Here is a 21,865-nt window from a genome sequence, read left to right as displayed (position 1 = left end):
AAGTTTGGGTAATGTAAGGGTGGCGGAACTAGATACATGTCTTATCTGTTATTAATGCATTTTAAATGGACTCCGCATGTATTTTGAAGCAACCCTTGATTTTGAAAAAAACATGACCAATTTTGTTATCAAATTCGTCGTCGTACGACTTATGAAAGAGTCGTAGTCGTAGTTTGATTATCTAGTCGTATACTTCGTTCCAAGACGAATCTATTGGTGTATACTTTTTATGACTTTTGTCCAGTAACAAACCCGCCAATCTTAATTATTTAGACCCACTATTTTTCCGATAGAATGAACCTTAAATACCTGTAACTTCACAGTACAAGTAAATTTTATACCTTTTAGTGATCTTGTGTTTTTGCTTGCCATATAGGGAAAAGGTCCATGTCTGGGGTGAAAAATTGCGACGTTTTACACCTTAATTGGGAACTGACTACAACAGTTTCTGTAGAATAACCCATCAAAGTTTATTCTCCTTTTTTGTACCTATAGTCAGTTTCTTTGAGGGATGAACCATGATGGACTGAGTGTCATCAATTTTAATATTAACATTTTTCTAGTTCCTTAGATTTGGAACACTGGTCAGGAGACTCGCTAATCAGCGAGATGTGAGCCTCTGTTACAGGTTGAGATAGATTGTAAAGAAGCAACACCTACATCTAGTTTCTGAACATCCTTGGTTGAACTTGAAATGGTGAAAGGAATCTGACCTGTCATTTAAAGACTTTTTTTATACAAAATAGGTGAAATATAAAAGGTTGTTCCTTTTGGTTGAGAATTCTACACGGATGACTTAGGTTTAAAGGACCACCCATGGAGCATTTCTGCGAAGGTTGGTTGAAACTGGCTTAGTGATTTATGAGATGTTTTTTTAAAGAAATTGTTGATGATGAGCGATGGACATCTAACAATCCTAAGAGTTCCCCATGAGCATCTTGACGGGAGGTAATAAAACATAATTTCTAGGGATCTAACTCTATGTAATGAGTTCTTCTGTTCCAACAGAATATACAGAAGGTGAAAAAAGTTACAAAAAGTTGGTTAAATGTGACCATTATAATCATGACAAATAGTCAATGTGATATTAAAATTCATTCAAACCAGATACAAGATATTTATACACACATATATATATATACAATATAGATTATTTTAAACTGCGGCTATGGAGTGTACCTGGTTTTTCTACCTGTAAATTCCTATACAAATACACCAAAATCTTATTAACCCCATCAAAGCATTTTATTTCAGTATTTTAATGAGAATCAATTCAAATTTACTCTTCTGTATGCTTAAGCCAGTATGTAAATAAAGATAAATTGAACTGTTTCCTAAAATAGAAGCACTTGAGGTAAAAATAGAAGCAATTTAACATTATTATGCAGTGTTGGTGTCAGTGTGAGTGGGATATGATAAGAGAAATGAGTTACAACTTGACATTACAGTCTACACCTTTACGCTTACACAGAATTACTCAGCATTGCAGCATATACATTGAGGGTTAACAGCTTAACTGTTTTAGGTGTATATTATAAATAAATACTGTAAAGTAATAAATAAAATGATCATCTACATTAAGACAGTAAGGTGAGAAATTGTTAGATTTTAAAATGACACATTGTAGGAATGCCTGGCTAGTTTTTTTAGCACAGCTCTTGCCTTGCAAATAACTGAAGACAGCAGTAACTCTGTAATGCTGGGCAATATATACTCCAAGATAATGCCCCCCATCACACTCCGACGATGACCATGAAGACCGCACTGTGTCCTGAAAATTTTGATGAACGAAAATGTGCAGTTCTCAAGTACTACGCCCTGTAACAATGTCCCTGCCAGGTTCTCACTGCGTCTAACACATTCCCACTAATTTCTTACCATGTGCATCTTCACACATGCACCACGTCCAATGCATTCTTACTACATTCTTACTATGACCAGTCAGATTGCACCACACGCTTATCACGTTCTTACTGCATTTGTCGCTCCTTATAAATACTGCGCCATGCGCCGCACTTCTTCATTTGTTCTGCAAGTTTTATTTTGTCCACATCTACACTCAACAGTAATCAAATACAATATACAACTACGCCGCTGTCTGTTCCTTCTCCTTCTTTATTCTCACCAACATAAGTGCAGCTTGTGCATCAAGTTGTCCTTGTAACAGAGCGAGTTGCTGAAAAGGTTTCTGGTTATGTGCGTTCATATCCATTGCTGGTTGAAAATGAAGAGATGGGAGAATTGGATCCGGTATTTATATCTCATTTCTCAGAACCGGACATAGACGTGGCGAGGACCAGCTGCAAACGTGCTATAAACATGTTAAGCACCAAAAGAATATGTTAACAACCTAATGCAGTCTTCTACAAGGTCGCACGGGCGTACCATGGTCATAGCACAAGCTATGTTTTAGTTACATCGTGACTACGTCCTTATTAAGTTCTTACTGCATCCTGATTTGACCACATCCTCACCATGTTTATTTTGAACATGTCCAAAGTTCGACCATGTCCTCCACGTCCATGGAGACCATATCACGTCCTTATCGGTGTCTACTGCGTTCCTTCTATGTTGTCCTGCCAGTTTTTCTGAGGACGTAGTGGGAACGTGGCTCGATTGTGTGTGATGGGGGTATAAGGAGGAACAGCAGAACCAGGACAGTCATGGAAAATAGTATTGCAGAAGTGGTGACAGGACACCAAGGCACAAGAAACATCAGCACAAGTTATGGAGCGCACACAAAACAGACCCTTTCATATAACCATGCTAACCTTCCAAGTGTGACCCTGACACTGGGTCTAGGAGTTGCACATGACAAATCATCTCTTATGGGGAACAACATATTTTGTGCCGTTTAATATTATCTGTGTTTGAGGTATATGGGGCAGACAACCAGGGAAACATTTGTTCCAAATATTATTAATATCTCTTGATTGAAGGTCGAGTTATGCTGCAAACAGGAAGAAAATGACATCCAAATGTGACCTTGACCTTTGAGCTAGGGTATTACATGTCCTCTCATTTATGCAAAATGATATTTAACTCACTTGATGGATGACAGAGCTACTGACAGGACATGCAAATGTGCAGGGACTGAATGACAGGTTGAAAAGCCCAATCCTTGCAGTGTAAGGTAAGGGACTGAAAACAAGTACAACTGAAGAAGAACTGAGAGCTATGCAATCATTAAGGCACACCAAACATAAATGACTATACCCATCTCTGTTCACAATTATAGCACATTATACCAGGTTTCAATCTATGCTTAACCTTTTCAAGCATAGCATATATGGCAAAGACCCAATACTTGCAAAATAGGAAGAATTAATTGTACCTTATTAATAGAATTTAATTCAAATAGCAATACAATACCATAAAGTTGGGAGTAGGAGCAATGACACATATTTTAAATTCTATAATTATTTATTCTGTAAGAGGAACTTTCAAAATGACTTTTAATGAATAAAATCAAATCTATACAATCTCATCTGTTCAAACATGTACAGCTTTTAAGGGTACTTCAACAGATATATTAAAACTTGGACTTTTAAAGGTGGTCACCACATTTAAGGAACATTTTATAACATTTTTAATTGTTAGTATATTCTGTTAGAGATTTATTTAATGAACAAAAAGACCCATTTTATAGAGTAAGATCCCTGTAACAAATGTATCCAATTTCATTTTGTAATTACTCCCCTTTATCTTCAAAAAGTGGCATATTTCTTTCACTTTCAATACAATTTGTAGTCTTACATTAAATGCATTATGATAGATATTCAACAATTTGAGCCAAAAAGCAGTTTTAGAACAGTGAGCCTTGAATTTTTATTACATCTATACATATGCTAAAATAACACTATCTGGATAAGAAAATAAAATTTTAAAAATATCTCCAGTGAAAATCTTACTCTGTGAATACAAATAATGAGGCAAATGATCATTTATTAACCATTTTTGAACAAATATGATTAACAACCTTTAAAGCAAATATGAGCCATTCAATACACTTCTTGAATATTTTATTTCTTCATGTGCTGCCAAATGTTTGCTATGTCTCAGGTATATCAATACCATGGCACTGGTTTACTAACTGAAGTAGAGGCTCTCTCTGTTACCCCTACCTCACACATTAAGTGTCCTTTTTAATGGCAGATGTTCAGTGTAAAAGCAGGTCGGAGACAGGTCATAAATGGAACTATGTAACATTCATTTTTCACCTATAGTAGGTTTCAGCCAATATCAGGCTTATTTGCTCATTTCAATCCCCATATCGGTACAAACTGAAATACTTTACATAAAATAACCCTATCTTACAAGAGCTAGCTGTTAATAAAACACATAAGACTCCCATGATGGCCTAACCCATAAATTTTCAGTCTCAACATCACTGTGACCTTGACATTTGACCTGCTGACTCAAAACTTTAAAGTTCATTTACTAACTACTGGCAAATTCACTCTATGGAGTTTGATCACTTGTAAGCCAAACTGAAAGGGTTCTTTACATAATGAGCAAGAACAACTGTCTGTTTCAAAGTCACTGTGACCACTGACCATCAACTTTGACCTAGTGATCCTTCAAACAATAGGGGCCATCAATTCACAACAATAGGGGCCATCAATTCACAACAATAGGGGCCATCAATTCACAACTGGAAATCATCCTACAGTGTGTTGACTGCAGTCAAAGTATACTTTAGTTTTCAAGTGGAAACAATTTTCGGTCTTGAGATCAATCTGACCTTCACCTTTGACCTGCTGACCCTAAAACAAATGGGATCATTTACTGACCACAGGCAATTATCCTATAAAGTGACCCAAGCAGTAAATCCTCTTTTCCGAAAGGAGGGTGGGGGGAGACAGAGAGAACGGTAGCATTAGAGCAGGGCACTAGACAACTTTTGGGGACAGGTACCCATACCCTCAGGAAGGTGAATTTTTCGACATTTTAAGACGAAAAGGGGAAGTTTAAGCCATGTATATGTAACTACTTTTCACACTTATTAATACTGTTTTCAATCATTCCTAACTGATGTGACTATATTGCAACAGTAATCTTCCTTAGAGGCACTATATATTATTAAAAGAAAAAGTTCATATCTATTTGTGTCAAACAACCTATCATCAGGGGAATTTTCTTCTGAGAAAGGGGGAAAAACATATTATTTTTGAAGGGGAATGGTACCCATATTCGGCCCCAAAAACGGCCAAACGAGTGCCCTGTCAACAGGAGCTGTACGTAAGACAGCGCGCTCCCCTAATCGGCAATTGACAGTAAAATGCATATATGTCTCAATAAGAGACCTCTACTTTTAAAAGGAAGATACACCAAGGGGCATAATTCTGTCAAGAACACAAATTAAGAGTTATTGGGGTTGTTACCACACATGCAGATAATGATGGTAAAGATATATTTTGAGTTTCAAGTCATTATTTTATATAGTACCAAAGTTATGTCCAGAAAACGAAGTTTGTCAAAAAATTTAAGTATGAAAGGGGCATAATTTGGTCAAAAATACAAATCAGAGTTATGGGGATTGTTACCACAAATGCAGATGATAATGATAAAGATACATTTTAAGTTTCACTTCTTGTCTTATATTGTACTAAAGTTATATCCAGAAAACGAAGATTGCCAAAAAAACATTAAGTATGAAAGGGGTATAATTCTGTCAAAAATACAAAAAGAGTTATGGGGATTGTAACCACACATGCAGATGATGATTATTAAGGAACATTTTTAATTTCAAGTCATTATCTTTTAAAGTACCAAAGATATGTCTATAAACAAAGCTTTCAAAAAAATTTAACATGAAAATAATTTCAAGTATAACACCTTGGTGACCTTGACCTTGGGTATAATCAACCCAGCCCCTGCACATACTTTGTTTGTATGCTGGACAATGTTTATGTGAAGTTACAGTAAGATATAAGCAATAGTAACAAAGATATGACAGAACAAGAGGACCATGATGGTCCTGAATCGCTCACCTCTTCCCACATGACCCAGTTTTGGGTATGACATCATTATTTGACATAGTGACCTAGTTTTTGAGCTCATGTGACCCAGTTTTGAACTTGACCTACATATTATCAAGATAAAAATTCTGACCAATTTTCATGAAGATCCATTGAAAAATATGGTCTCTACAAAGGTCACAAGGTTTTTCTATTATTTGACCTATTGACCTAGTTTTCGAAGGTAGGTGACCCTGTTTAGAACTTTACCTAGATATCATCAAGGTGAACATTCTCACTAATTTTCATGAAGATCTCATGAAAAATATGGCCTCTAGGGAGGTGACAAGGTTTTTCTATTTTTATACCTACTGGCCTCGTTTTTGACCGCATGTGACCCAGTTTCGAAACTGACCTAGATATCATCAAGGTGAACATTCAGATCAATTTTCATGAAGATCCACTGAAAAATATGGCCTCTAGAGTGGTCAAAAGATTTAAACAATTTTAGACCTACTGACCTTGTTTTTGACCGCAGTTGACCCAGTTTCAAACCTGACCTAGATATCATCAAGATGAACATTCAGACCAACTTTCATACAGATCCCACGAAAAATGTGGCCTCTAGAAAGGTCACAAGGTTTTTCTATTATTTGACCTACTGACCTAGTTTTTAACGGCACGTAACCCAGTTTCAAATCTGACCTAGATATCATCAAGGTGAACATTCTGACCAATTTTTATGGAGATCCATTCACAAGTATGGCCTCTAGAGAGGTCACAAGGTTTTTCTATTTTTAGACCTGCTGACCTAGTTTTTGTCCGCACATGACCCTATTTCGAACTTGACCTAGATATCAACAAGATGAACATTCAGACCAATTTTCATACAGATCCCATGAAAAATATGGTCTTTAGAGAGGTCACAAGGTTTTTCTATTATTTGACCTACTGACCTAGTTTTTGATGGCACGTGATCTACTTTCGAACTTGACCTAGATATCATCAAGATGAACATTCAGACCAACTTTCATACAGATCCCATGAAAAATATGGCCTCTAGAGAGGTCACAAGGTTTTTCTATTATTTGACCTACTGACCTAGTTTTTGAAGGCACGTGACCCACTTTCGAACTTGACCTAGATATCATCAAGGTGAACATTCTGACCATTTTTATGAAGATCTCATGAAATATATGGCCTCTAGAGAGGTCACAAGGTTTTTCTATTTTTAGACCTACTGACCTAGTTTTTGACCGCACGTGACCCAGTTTCAAACTTGACCTAGATTACATCAAGATGAACATTCAGACCATCTTTCATACAGATCCCATGAAAAATATGGCCTTTAGAGAGGTCACAAGGCTTTTCTATTATTTGACCTACTGACCTAGTTTTTGTCGGCACGTCACCCAGTTTCGAACTTGACCTAGATATCATCAAGGTGAACGTTCTGACCAATTTTCATCAAGATCTTGTGAAATATATGGCCTCTAGAGAGGTCACAAGGTTTTTCTATTTTTAGACCTACTGACCTAGTTTTTGACGGCACCTGACCCAGTTTCGAACCTGACCTAGATATCATCAAGGTGAATATTCTGACCAATTTTCATGAAGATCTTGTGAAATATATGGCCTCTAGAGAGGTCACAAGGTTTTTCTATTTTTAGACCTACTGACCTAGTTTTTGAAGGCACGTGACCCAGTTTCGAACTTGACCTAGATATCATCAAGATGAACATTCTGACCAACTTTCATAAAGATCCAATGAAAAATGTGACCTCTAGAGTGGTCACAAGCAAAAGTTTACGGACGCACGCACGCACACACGGACGACGGACACCGCGCGATCACAAAAGCTCACCTTGTCACTTTGTGACAGGTGAGCTAAAAACAAAGGTTGCTGAAAAAACTTTAACCTTACAAATAATATAAGTGTAACACCTAGGTGACCTTGACCTTATGTATAATGGTCCCAGCCCCTGCACATACTTTGTTTGTATGCCGGACAATGTTTATGTGAGGATACAGTAAGATATATGCAATAGTAACAAAGAAATGACAGAAAAACAAAGGTTGCCGAAAAACTTTAACCAAGAAAGGTCACACCGACGCCGGGGCAAGTAGAATAGCCCCCCTATTCTCTGAAGAGTGGAGCTAAAAACACTGTCCCAATATGATTATTATCGAAGGCTGAGTATATGCATCATCAGGGGTGTAAATCTGTTTTTCACACCACTCGCCCTGCAGGATTAGTAGCCAGTAATGTCTACTCGCCCTTAGTGAACAGCCACTCGCCCTAATAATTGACACTTAATACTGTCACTTTAATGAAAGGAGTATTATGTACAATAGTAATTATTATTTCCCGAAAAATATTCATTTTGAAAAGTGTCTAAAAAATTGGACACAATAATCATTGTCCATCCACCCGTGTTGAGAGAGAGGGAAAAAAAATGTTAACGGTTATCAGTAATTATTCAGTTGATAAACTAAGTAATTGACCTTGTTTTCATTATCAATTTACACCCACTCAAAGAGCTAAAAGAAGTATGTCGGTATCTTCACATCTGAAGTGGAGATCAAAGCGGTATTTTTGCTCGAGATTGTCATGGCATTACGTCATGTTTTCGCGTCATGTGACACATCACTGTCTGATCGTACTGCCTCGGTTCTTAAAAATTGCTGAGAAATAGAAATCAATAAACTTCTTTAATTTGTTAACAAAAGCGAATGTGCTATATCCCATATAAAAGGTAAATGTCTCAAACGAAAGTAGTGGTTATCCTACCTCTGTGACCTATGTGCCCTCAAGGAATTTAAACATTATTGTTTGAAAAGAAAAACATTTAAATTGTCGTGTCAAAAAATACATGTACAATAATTCATTTAAAACTTATTAAAAACCGCAATGACATCACATTGCTTTATTTTAAAATCGCATTTCTATTTACGTTCACGAGGTCACGTAACCTATTCTGCCGCACTAACAGAAATCTGTTTGCCAAAAATCGTTTTACTCCATGTATTGTTATTGCTGCCGCTTTTTCATTATTTAAGTTTTTTTTTATTCTGTTTTTGTACCTTCTGGTCAAAAGTCTGAATTTTATGCCCAGAGTATTCATCATTTATTTACTTTTAGAAAGAAAAAAGTAACTAAGATCGCGCTGTTTGAAATTTTACAAATGATTATATGAAAATTCGACCGTTTTTATAGAATTTTGCCTACATTTCTGTCGATATCTTATTAACATCGTAAAAGAATTCAAATTGTATTATTTCTCAAGGGGTGTTGAAAAACTGAAGCGAAAATGTTAAAAAATGAATGCAATACGTACGGTTTTTGTGTACGTGTTGGTGTAAATTAGATATTACGATAGGTCGCACGTGCCTGTGGAATGGAAAATTTCTGGCATGACGTTTTGATATCTTTATGATTCGCGGGTAAATTCCAGTCAATCCAGATAGCGACTGAACCATCTCAAAGTTTGTTGACGTTTTGGAGATATAATTTCTGAATTTTGGTAAAGTAAGGACGTAAAAAAACCACTCGCCCGATCGGACGAGTATATAGGGAGGTCCACGCGTCCTACTCAGACTTTAACTCGCCAATGCTAGCGGGCGAGTGGAATTTTACACCCCTGATCATATCATGTGTTTATCACTGTTTTTGTGGAAGACGTCTTTTACAAAAGGCAATTCATCCAACATTTCATCTTGTAATATTTTGAAATAAATATATTATGCAAATTACATTAAATTGTATACTTTTATTATATTTGTTTAAATTCTGAGAGAATATTTCAAGTGAAAATATAAAGCAAAATGATGTATTACCCACAGATGAAATTCAAATTTACACAAAATCAGTGGCAAAGGAGTTTAAGCATTATCCTTGATTTTTTTTTTTAACCAAACTTGCTGGTAAATATATTTTCATATCTTATAAATGAATTTGCTCCTTCATATATGCATATTTCTTTCTGAAACTAAACATATTTTACTTTTGGGACATCACTCCCCACCCCACCCACCATTTGTGGATTGCTGCATGTATTCCAAATATATCTAAACTGGATGTGCTACATACGACAGGACACACCATTCTCTAATTACAACTATGAACTTTTGGCTCGATATCTCTTGGGTATGTTATGTTGTATAAGTTAAAAACAAGAGCTGTCGGAGGACAGCAACGCTCGACTATTTAACAGCCTTGTCGCTTGAATGAATAAGAAAGTCGAAAAAGGGGCATAATTTAGTAAAAAAGTAAAATAGGGTTATGGAACCTGCATAGTGCTTATCAGCTCATGACAGTGGACAAGTGTATGAAGTTTCAATCCATTCCCATAAGTGGGTACTGAGATACCAGCTTACATATAAGAATTTAACCCAAAAACTCCTAAGTTGAAAAAGGGGCATAATTTTGTAAAATGCAAAGTTGAGTAATTGACCCTTTGCACTGCATGTCATATCATGACAGTGAACAAGTGTGTGAAGTTTCAATCCTTTCCCATTAGTGGATACTGAGATAACAGCTTACATACAAAAACTTAACCAAAAATTTCTATGTTGAAAAAGGGTCATAATTTTGTACAAAAGCAAAATAAAGTTATGGGACCTGCTTTGTGCATGTCAGATCATGACAGTGAACAAGTGTGTGAAGTTTCAATCCATTCCCATTAGTGAGTACTGAGATACCAGCTTACATACAAAACCTTAACCAAAAAATTCTAAGTCGAAAAAAGGGGCATAATTTTGTGAAAAAGCAAAATAGAGTTATGGAACCTGTGCAATGTAAGTCAGTTTATCACAGTAAATAAGTGTGTGAAGTTTCAATCCATTCCCACAAGTGGTTACTGAGATACCAGCTTACATACAAAACCTTAACCAAAAATTTCTAAGTCAAAAAAGGGGCATAATTTTGTAAAAAAGCAAAACAGAGTTATGGAACCTGTGCAATGTAAGTCAGTTTATCACAGTGAATAAGTGTGTGAAGTTTCAATCCATTCCCACAAGTGGTTGCTGAGATACCAGCTTACATACAAAAACTTAACCAAATCGGGACGCGGACGCGGACGCAGACGCCGACGCGGACGCCGACGCATGGGCGAGTCCAATAGCTCTACTATTCTATGAATAGTCGAGCTAATGATGATTAAGGAATCCTAACCAAAGCTCTGTTTCACTGATGAAATCTAGCTTTAAAGGTGGTCAATCACATTTAAACAACATTTAATGACATTTTTTACTTTTTGTTTATTCTGGTAGAGAATTATTTAAGGAACAAAAAGACCGATTACATAGACTTAGATTCCTATTTGAAATGTATATTTTATTAATTTTATAAAATTTTGTAATTACTCCCCTTTAATATGAAAGTATATAAAATGCTGGGTATTTCTTTTTATTTCGATACAATGTCTAGTTTTACATTTGCATTTGATAGACATATCAACTATTGAACAATCTGAACCAAAATGCAAGTTTAAAAGCTGTGTGTAGCTTCTGAATTCATTTATTTCCAATCTATCTTGGTTGCGCAACCAAGATAGGCAAAGGGAGGTAATAATAATTTTTCAAACTTGCCTTTCTAATGAATTCCATCTAAATACATAATTTTACAAATATATTACAATATGTCTAATATTTATACATTTCCTTAGGCAAAGTATGTTTATCAAATTTATACTTATGATAAAATAACTCTATCTTGGTTGGGCAACCAGGATAGGAAAATTAAATTTTAAAAATACCTCCAGTGAAAATCTAATTTGTATTAAGTGTTAAGTGAACATAAATGAGTGTAAATGATCAGATGCTAAAGTTTCGAACAAATCCGTTACATGGCCAAAATCTGATTATCCACCTTTAAACTAAACCTGGTGCATTCAGAATTATGACCATTCAAGAACAGCATCCATGTCTGTTGACTCCTAACTGTTTGCACTGACATGTATAAACGCTAAAAATCTTTAAAGTTTCAAGCTTTTATATGTTCCACTTTTTCCAGATGCTGAAGCCCAAGATCAATAAAACCTAATTACTGGTAATTTCTGACATGGATTAAACTAGTCTGACAAACAACTGAAAATATCTAGCAATTTCAATAGTGGAATTCTTCTCTGCTCTATAACATCATAATAGTCTATTACAAGGTATGCACTTTTTTCTTTAACAAGAGAGCCCTGAAGTTTTATCTGATTTTATGACAAAAAATTTAAGCAATATGGACCTTTAAATCAGGTAGATCCTCAACTAAGTTTTTCAATGCCCCCACCTAGTGACCTAGTTGTTTTACCAAAATGACCCATTTACGAATTCCTCATAGATTTTAAACACTGAGCAAGTCTCATGAAGATCAGGTAAAATGTGGTCTCTTGTGTGTTAACAAAGTCTTGCTATGATTTGACCTAGTGACCTGATTTTTGACCTAGATGATCCACTTTCAAATTTTATCTAGATTTTATACAGCAAAACAATTTGACAAAGTGTTATAAAGTTCAGATAGAAAATGAGGCCTCTTAAAGTGTTAATAATGTTTTGTTTTTTTATAATTTCACCTTGTGATCTAGTTTGAGAACTCAGGAAGCCCAGTTTTGAACAGAGCTAGTTGTCATAGAGACAAACATTCTGACAAAGTTTTATAAAGAGCAGTTAATAAAATCTAGCCCCTAGAGTATTAACCTGATTTTTCTATGATTTAACCTAGTGACCTATTTTTTAACTAAGGCAACCAATTTTTAGGCTTTTTTTTGCATATTTTCTGACTAAGTTAAGGGCCATAACTATGGTCTGGCTGTGTGAAATTCCAATGCATAATGCCACATGCTGAATAACAACCCTGTGAAGTTTGATGACTAGGTCAAATCCCTTTTGAGATATGCACAACACAAAGTCAGACAGACAGACCGAGAAGGGCAACTCTATGTGCCCTGAAAAAATTTGGGGGCACAAAAACTTATGACATATACACTCATCTGCAGTGTGTATCATGATAATGTCATCATTTGCAATATGCTGAACATTACAAATTTTATACTGTTTCTATTCTAACCACATACATTACTGATTACACTATGCCAATGTTATTATTAAAAATGTTATTAAACTTCTCTGTTGTGCACCTGCTCGTCAAAACATAAGCAAACCAAAATGTACCCAAGTATTCTCAGTCTCTAATTAGTTACTGAGGGCTTTTTTTCAGTTAAACGAGAGTCATTAAACCAAAATGAATATATTTCTTCACTATTTAATACCTCCTCTTTTCTACAACAACAAAAGCAGTGTTTTGTCTCCATTTGTCCCTGCATTCCCTTTTTTTTTTCAGAAAAAAAATGTGATAAGTAACTTCAAACTTGGTGTGACCTAAACAATAAATATGACTTACTATTGGGCACAGTCAATAAGCTGGTATTCATTGGACCTCTCAAAGCAGGTTTGTACACCCTTATCCTTCCACAAAATCTCTGTGTGTTCATAAAAATCCTGCAAAAGACAAAACAACTAGTTGCAACTTTATCAAATAGTTTTAGTAATTTTTTAGAAAATACACTTTACAAAAATCTAACTCAAGATTTAGTTTTTTACCAGTATGAAGCATGTTTCTATCTTGAGATTGTCCAAAAGAAATTTAAATAAAAAAACATTTAAACTATCTTATATTTTGACTCATATTACAACCATACCCAACATGAAAAGAGATCTTGAAACATACAGTAACACTATTGTTTGTTAAAGCTAGGAAGAAGCTTTCTGAGCACATTTCTGAGAAAATTAGGCATCTACACTTCTGTGTCCATTTAATAAAATTTTTTGACTTCTTGCTCACAATTTTCGTTACCATTGTGAAAATCTTCATACCCATGATGTAGACTGGAAAATATTAACAACAGGACCATGAAGGCTCACCTGACCTATTGACCTAAAGATCAAGATTAATATTCTGACCAAGTTTCATTAAGATATGGTCAAAAAAGTGGCCTCTAAAGAGTTAACTAGCTTTCCCTTTGAATTGACCCTGTGACCAAGTTTTTGATCCCACATGACCCAGATTCAAACTTGACCTAAAGATCATCAAGATTAACATTCTGACTAAGTTTCATGAAGATACAGTCATAAATGTGGCCTCTAGAGTGTTAACAAGCTTTTCCTTTGATTTGACCTGGTGACCTAGTTTTTGATCCTACATGACCCAGATTCAAACTGGACCTTGAAATCATCAAGATTAACAATTCTAACCAGATTTCATGAAGATACAGTCATAAATGTGGCCTCTACAGTGTTAACAAGCTTTTTCTTTGATTTGACCTGGTGACCTTGTTTTTTATCCCACCTGACCCAATATCCAACTCATCCAAGATTTTATTGAGGGTTACATTCTGACCAAGTTTCATTAAGATTGGGCCAAAATTGTGACCTCTAGAGTGTTAACAAGCTTTTCCTTTGATCTGACCTGGTGACCTAGTTTTTAACCCCAGATGACCCAATATCAAAGTTGTCCAAGATTTTATTGAGGGTAACATTCTGACTAAGTTTCATTAAGATTGGGCCAAAATTGTGACCTCTAGAGTGTTAACAGTCAAATTGTTGACGACGACAGATACAGGGCGATCACAAAAGCTCACCTTTGAGCATTTCGTGCTCAGGTGAGCTTAAAACAACTGAAATCCAACAAGAAAAACTTGGCAAGCATAATGCAAGTGTTCATTTGATCTACAACTAAGTTATCTCCCTTTTGAAATATTTGATCTTAACAGGTTCAAATTGCTTAAGTCAATGTTTGAATAACTAGCTCACATGTCACTTTCAAAATACACAAGTGTTTTAGGTATCTGATTTACCATAAAAATGTGAGCAGGTTACCTAAATAAACAAAAAATACTAATTTGTATTTACCACTTTTTTCAAAATGGGTTGAGGTATTTAGGTAAATAAAACAAAGTGTTGCATAAAATGAACAAGAGGCCCGAAATAGGCCCAAGTTGCTCACCTCACCTCCTTGACCTTTAGGCCAATGCTTTTGGTTAAGTGAAGTGAACTGTCATCCTGTGTGTTTGAAGAGATGGATGCATCTCATACCAGAATTTAGTAGCTGTTACTAGGAGATACAGCTTGGCAGTAAGATGAACATAAAACTAATTGCCAAAACTTCCTATCAAGAGTTATCTAACTTGCTTATATAAGGAGATCTGATGACTATGAATTTCAATCCGTTACTGAAAACCCAGCTTGAATGTTCCCTGCACGCTAAGTTTATTAAATTTCCTTAGTTGAAAATTGGCCATATTCACATTAAATTCAACCAAGAGTTATCAAACCTGTTTATAAATATGAAGCACTGTGTGAAGCTTCTATGCAATAAATATTGAGCTTGCACGCAAAACTTAGGGTTTGACATCGCCTAATGCTTGGGTGAGCAGAACAGCTCTCACTTTTCTTCAAATAGTCAAGCTAAAAATAAAACATTAATTTTCCCTTAAGTCTCCGCATTCATTTCTCTAGCAGAAATCATGCACAGTTTTCTGCATCAATATATTTATGGTTTCTCTATTTTTAGACACCATAGGCATTAGTTTTCCAGATAAACACTGTTATTAGGGAAATATCTATCATTATTTAGCACAGAAACAATATCTATACTTTGGCTAACAACAGATTTCTAACATGCTATTGATTTTTTCATAATATTACCCTAGACAGGGTTCAAACCTATTTTTAGGTTTCGGATAATTGCTAACTCCAGCAAGACTTGGTATCAATACACTGTTCTCACGAATACAAAAATTATAATGTATGTCATTCGCCAATGTTTTATGCAAACTCAGACATAGCAGTAAGATTCTTTTTTCAGTTTAGAATAAAAACTGCTTCCACATAATTCAATCAGATATAAATCATTTGTGATCAATAGGTATGGATATTACAAAAGTATATTCTGTAATTTTTTGGTCTACTAAAATACTGTCCTGCATTATGCACCTAACAAAACAGCAATTCTCACTCATTTAGTAAAATAAACTTTGGCTACTTCCTCATTCCAGAATCTTTTGTCTCTTAAAAATATATTGCGTGTATGTGATATGCAAAACATTCAAGGAGCCCGCATATAAGACAGACCATTTAAACAATGAGTTATTTTCCTTTAAAATTAGGACCCCCCCCCTTTGAGGAAAACTGAGAACGATAGCAATTCTTCTTTTTTTCCGGCCACAGGCCAGTATTGAATTTACCTTTACTTCCTGTAAATATGTGGGGTGAAGGCCATTTAACAGCTGATTAAAACTGTACTTTTTGATTGGTGGATGAAAAATTCCACAGGTTTTCGAATGGAATAGATAATATTTTCTTAAGGGGTTTGCAGGTGCTCTGAGCTGTATTGTTAGACAGTATAATCCGTTACAAGACTCCTGTGGAAATAGCTTACATCATAAACCTGAATCCCCTCGGCAGTGAATTCGACTAAAACCCTGCCACTCTCATACAGAGTTATCTCCCATAAACGATTTACAGTCAATTCATCCCCCAGTCAACTCGTCCCAATTTTGGTCATTTCGTATCCCTTGACAATTGACCATTCGCCAAACGTCCGATCACTTCACCTCTTAGATCACATGGTCTGGAAATGCGAAACCTTCGACAAACAAGTTTCAAAATGACGGATTCGATAATGCTGAAAATGATGTCCCTTACGATGTTGGCTAATATTTCTTTCCTTAGAAAAGACTATTATGACTAAAAAGTTTGCTTATTAGTCGTACATCAATTCTATGGAATGTTTTCAGGATGGAAATAATGCCATCAAGGTTTAAGAGGCTGCGGGTATTTGACTTTTGAAGTTGGTAATTCGAAAGTGTAATGTTTAGCTAAGGCCCCGCGTTGAGTTGTAGTTTTCTTCACTCTCATATGTTTCTCAAATTCTTAAATGTATATTGTATTTTCGTATATTTCTCAAATTTTAATCTCAAATTCTATACTGTACTTTTGTATGTCCTCAAATTCAACACTTCATTTAAACTATATAACGTTTAATAATCAAATAGGTGCATGAATGGTGGTATACCGTGGTCTTTTTTCAAGGCGGTACCCAGCCCTAAACCATAATGAGAGTAATTATGCAAAGAAGTAAAGTATTATGCAGTTATGAAATGTCAAATTCATTACAAGTTCATTGTTTACAAAACAATTCTCATTTACAGTCAAACTTGTGCTAGCGACCACCCGTGAATAACGACCACCTGTCGACAACGACCGGTCTCTGATCCCCACTTAGAAAAATGCTCATAAAAAGGCCGTGAATAGCGACCACCTGGCGACCGCGACCAGCAACCGGCCTAATTCATTCCCAAGGGTCATGTTTGCCCCCCAGTAACGACCAAGCTAGACCGTTCCGGCATGAAAATATTTGAAATCCGCCAAATTTTCATGACTTCCGCATAATAGCAAACATAATAATTACTGCTTGATTGAAAATTTGCAAGTTTGCACCGGCTGAATTAATACATGGAACATAAAGAAAGCAAGAAGCTTTAAAAATACTTTTTTATCAGCATGATAATGGCTAACTGAGAAGTGACCCTTCCCCCAAATAAAGACCACCTGTGAACAAAGACCACTTTTGCTTGTTCCAAAGAGTGGTGTTTGTTCACAGGTTTGACTGTATATACAGAACATATAAAAAGTATTTTCAATAATTTTTTCAATAAATACGCCACTTTAAAATCATATTTTCTGTGGAAAACTTAAAATAATCTGGATCTGGAACTTATTTAAGCTCAGAAAAAACCATCTTTTTGACAGACCATGACAGATTAACTGGGTGTTTGTGATTATTTCCAATAATTTTGAAATCATGACTGTAGACTGATTTTGGCAAATTCAAATGAAAAACTGCCATAAGAAAGCAGAAATCATTGGCTAAAAATTAACTTTGGTCATAGAAAATAAGTTAGAAACTGTTATTTTTGTAAACAGGTCTAGGTTTGATTACATTATTTCTTCTGTCACATATTTTTTGCGACCCCAATTTTGGGACAATTTGGGTCATTTTTAGAAACATTTACACTTGCTTATTTATTTTTAAGATAAAGCTAGAATTGTCTCCATTGAATACGGATGCCCCCGCATGTCATACTGTGCCATCCTCTAAATAGCAAAGTTTATTCTATATAGCAAAACTATCAAAGGGCCATAACTGTAAAAAAGTCACAGAAAAAATTCCTTGCTTTATGTTTTGTTTTTGTTTTTGTTGGGTTTAACGTCGCACCGACACAATTTTTAGGTCATATGGCGACTTTCCAGCTTTAATGGTGGAGGAAGACCCCAGGTGCCCCTCCGTGCACTATTTCATCACGAGCGGGCACCTGGGTAGAACCACCGACCTTCCGTAAGCCAGCTGGATGGCTTCCTCACGTGAAGAATTCTACTCCCCAAATGAGGTTTCGAACCCACATCGATGAGGGGCAAATGGTTTGAAGTCAATGACTCTAACCACTCGGCCACGGAGGCCCCTCCTTGCTTTATGATCATATGCACATCTAGCTTGTTCATCTGTGAAAATTTGAAGCAAATCAGGCTAACAGTGGGGAGGAGTTGGACATACAAGATTTCGGGACGTAATATGGCGTCACAGCTGTCTATACGTATGTCCATCTGTACGTATGTACGTACATATGTATAGATGGACATACGTATAGACAGCTGCGACGCCATATACCCCCTACATAAATGTGTAGGGGCATAATAATAATAAAAAAAAAAAAAAAAAAATGCAAATATTTGTCTAATCTTGCAACAAAAGCTCTCATTTGAAACATTTTTCGAGAATAAATATGCATAGGCTCTGTATTTTACCAATATAAAATGTAATACTAGGACTGGTGCATATAACAGGACCTGGGGCAGGAAATGGGCTTAATTGCTTCATTGACTTCATTTAACGTACAATTCTGTAGTAGATGCTTATGATGCAGGACATTTAAGACAAATGATTTTTATCAAGCCTTTTAAAATATGAAATGCAACAGAATGCACAAAAAAAAAAAATGAAGAAACTTCAAGAGGAGTCCCCAATAGCACCTCAACAGGGGAAGAATGCCCTCCTACACTCCACTTCGCTGCCGTCTCAAATTTATTCTTGCAACATGCCATCAAAGTTTTGTGACTAAACCCTCCAATCATATGCTCTTTATGACTTTACAAAACCATACCAAAAATTAACTTAAAAGAAGTTATTTAATATTTTATAATGATGTAAACAAACCATTTCAGTACTTCTCCACTCATGAATGCATTCAAAGAATGTGACTTCAAAAACTGGTTTGTCTGAATAAAATGCTTAATTTAAGGCCTTAGGACAGAAAATCTAGTTTTTTAAGTTGTGACTGCACGCAAGTGAATTAAAGTCAAAGTGGACTTTCAGAGCGACCTACTCATGCTGTCGTTTGTTAACAAGAGCTGTCCAAGGACAGCAATGCTCGACTACTCAACAGCTTTGTTAACAGAATGAATATAAACTTGTGGAAAAGGGACACAATTTTGTAACAAGAGGGCCATGAAGGCCCTGTATCGCTCACCTGACCTAGAAATCATCAAGATTAACATTCTGACCAAATTTCATTAAGATATGGTCATAAACGTGGCCTCTAGAGTGTTAACTAGCTTTATCTTTGATTTGACCTGGTGACCTAGTTTATGACCCTACATGAACCACATTCAAACTGGACCTTGAGATCATCAAGATTAAAATTCTGACCAAGTCATAAACGCGGCCTCTACAGTGTTAACAAGCTTTTCCTTTGATTTGACCTGGTGACCTTGTTTTTGACCCCGGATGACCCAGTATCGAACTCATCTAAGATTTTATCGAGGGTAACATTCTGACCAAGTTTCATGAAGATTGGGCTAAAATTGTGACCTCTAGAGTGTTAACAAGCTTTTCCTTTGATTTGACCTGGTGACCTAGTTTTTAACCCCAGATGACCCAATATCGAACTCCTCCAAGATTTTATTGAGGGTAACATTCTGACCAAGTTTCATTAAGATTGGGTCAAAATTGTGACCTCTAGAGTGTTAACAGTCAAATTGTTGACGACGACGATGACGACGGACAGATGACAGTCACAGGGCAATCACAAAAGCTCACCTTGAGCACAAAGTGCTCAGGTGAGCTAAAAATGCAAAACAGAGTTATGGAGCCTGTATAATGAATGTCAAATCATCACAGTGAACAAGTGTGTGAAGTATCAATTAATTCCCATTAGTGGGTACTGAGATACCAGCTACATATAAAAACTTAACCAAAAATTGCCATGTCGAAAGAGGGGCATAATATTGTTGAAAAGCAAAGTACAGTTACAGAACCTGTGCAATATAAGTCAGTTCAGTGTTTAATTACTCCAATGTGGATGAAGATATTGGACAAAAGCTTAAGTCTGTGTCAAATGTAACAGTCTGTGTCTAACAGGGGATAGAGAAGTGTATCAAAACATTAAATAAATATAAAAGGGACATAATTCATTGAAATTTCTGCAAATGTAATGCACCAGGACATTGTGTGATATCATGTGGCTAATAATGTGGAGCAACTATTTGAAGTTTTAATCAAATAAGTGAGATAGAACAGAAATGCATCATAACGTAAACCTGAAATTCTAGTAAAAAGCGTGTAACATAGCATTTTAGTGCCAGCATCATGAACATTGTGTCATATAATGTTGGTGACCATATGGAACCACGTTTTAAGTTTGAATAAAATCCATTTAGCAACAACAGAAATATAGTGAACAAGGAGCTGCGTTCAATAAACGCTTGATGCCCCCGGTGGCATCCTTGTCGATACAAAGCAACTTAAGTCCAAAACGAGGTCAAGGTCAAACTGAGGTCAGGTGATGTCTGAAGATGAGGAATGGTCACAGGTTACATCTGTATTAGTATCAATTCATTCTTGTGAGCGGTATTAATGCTAGACGAAACAGTCCCATTTGGTTAACCAAGAGATGGCCCATATAAAGCAGCCTAAGTCCAAAATGAGGTCAAGGTCAGGGTCAAACTGAGGTCAGTTGATGTTTGAAGATGAAGAATGGTCACAGGTTACATCTGTATTAGTATCAATTCATTCTTGTAAGCGGTATTGATGATAGACGAAACAGTCCCATTTGGTTAACCAAGAGATGGCCCATATAAAGCAACCTAAGTCCAAAATGAGGTCAAGGTCAAGGTCAAACTGAGGTCAGGTGATGTCTGTAGATGAGGAATGGTCACAGGTTACATCTGCATAAGTATCAAGTCATTCTAGTAAGGGGTCTTGATGCTAGACAAAACGGTCCCATTTGGTTAACCTCGTACGGACGAACGAACGGACGGACGGACAGGACGATCACTATATGCCTCCCGCATCAGTAGATGCCGGGGGCATAAAAAGCATCAAAATTTAACTGAAATTCTAAGTAAACAAGAGCTCGTCGAACACGAAATGCCCCCCTTGATGCATTCAGTAATTGTACAAGGAACATAAATTATTTGCTCACTGTAAACAAAATTTCTGGTTCAATGTGCCCTTGACCTTTGAACTATTGACCTCAAAATCAACAGGGGTCATCTGCTGGTCATGATCAACCTCCCTATTAAGTTTCATGATCCTAGGCCCAAGCGTTCTCAAGGTATCGTCCGGAAAGGGTTTAACTGTTACGGGTCACTGTAATCTTGACCTACTGACCTCAAAATCAATAGGGGTCATCTGCTCGTCATCATGAACCTCTCTGTCATCTTTCATGACCACTGGCCCCAGCGTTCTCAAGTTATCGTCTAGAAACGGTTTAAATGTTCCTGGCCAATGTGACCTTAAACTTTGACCTAATGACCTCAAAATCAATAGGGGTCATCTGCTGGTCATGACCAATCTCCCT

General features: G+C 36.2%; 1 protein-coding gene across 1 annotated transcript in view; it reads right to left on the bottom strand.

Moving 5' to 3' along the window:
- Window positions 1-21,865, bottom strand: part of LOC123549097 (guanine nucleotide-binding protein G(s) subunit alpha) — a 112,520-nt gene that overhangs the window by 44,454 nt on the left and 46,201 nt on the right. Inside the window, exon 5 of the mRNA XM_045336905.2 lies at window positions 13,351-13,448. Within this exon, the coding sequence (XP_045192840.2) occupies window positions 13,351-13,448 (98 nt within the window). The remainder of the gene's footprint in view (window positions 1-13,350; window positions 13,449-21,865) is intronic.

The sequence above is a fragment of the Mercenaria mercenaria genome, chromosome 6 (genome assembly GCF_021730395.1).
Source record: "Mercenaria mercenaria strain notata chromosome 6, MADL_Memer_1, whole genome shotgun sequence".
Classification (NCBI taxonomy): Eukaryota; Metazoa; Mollusca; class Bivalvia; order Venerida; family Veneridae; genus Mercenaria; species Mercenaria mercenaria.
Note: the sequence above shows the minus strand (reverse complement) of the source record. Positions and strands in the feature narration are given on the sequence as shown.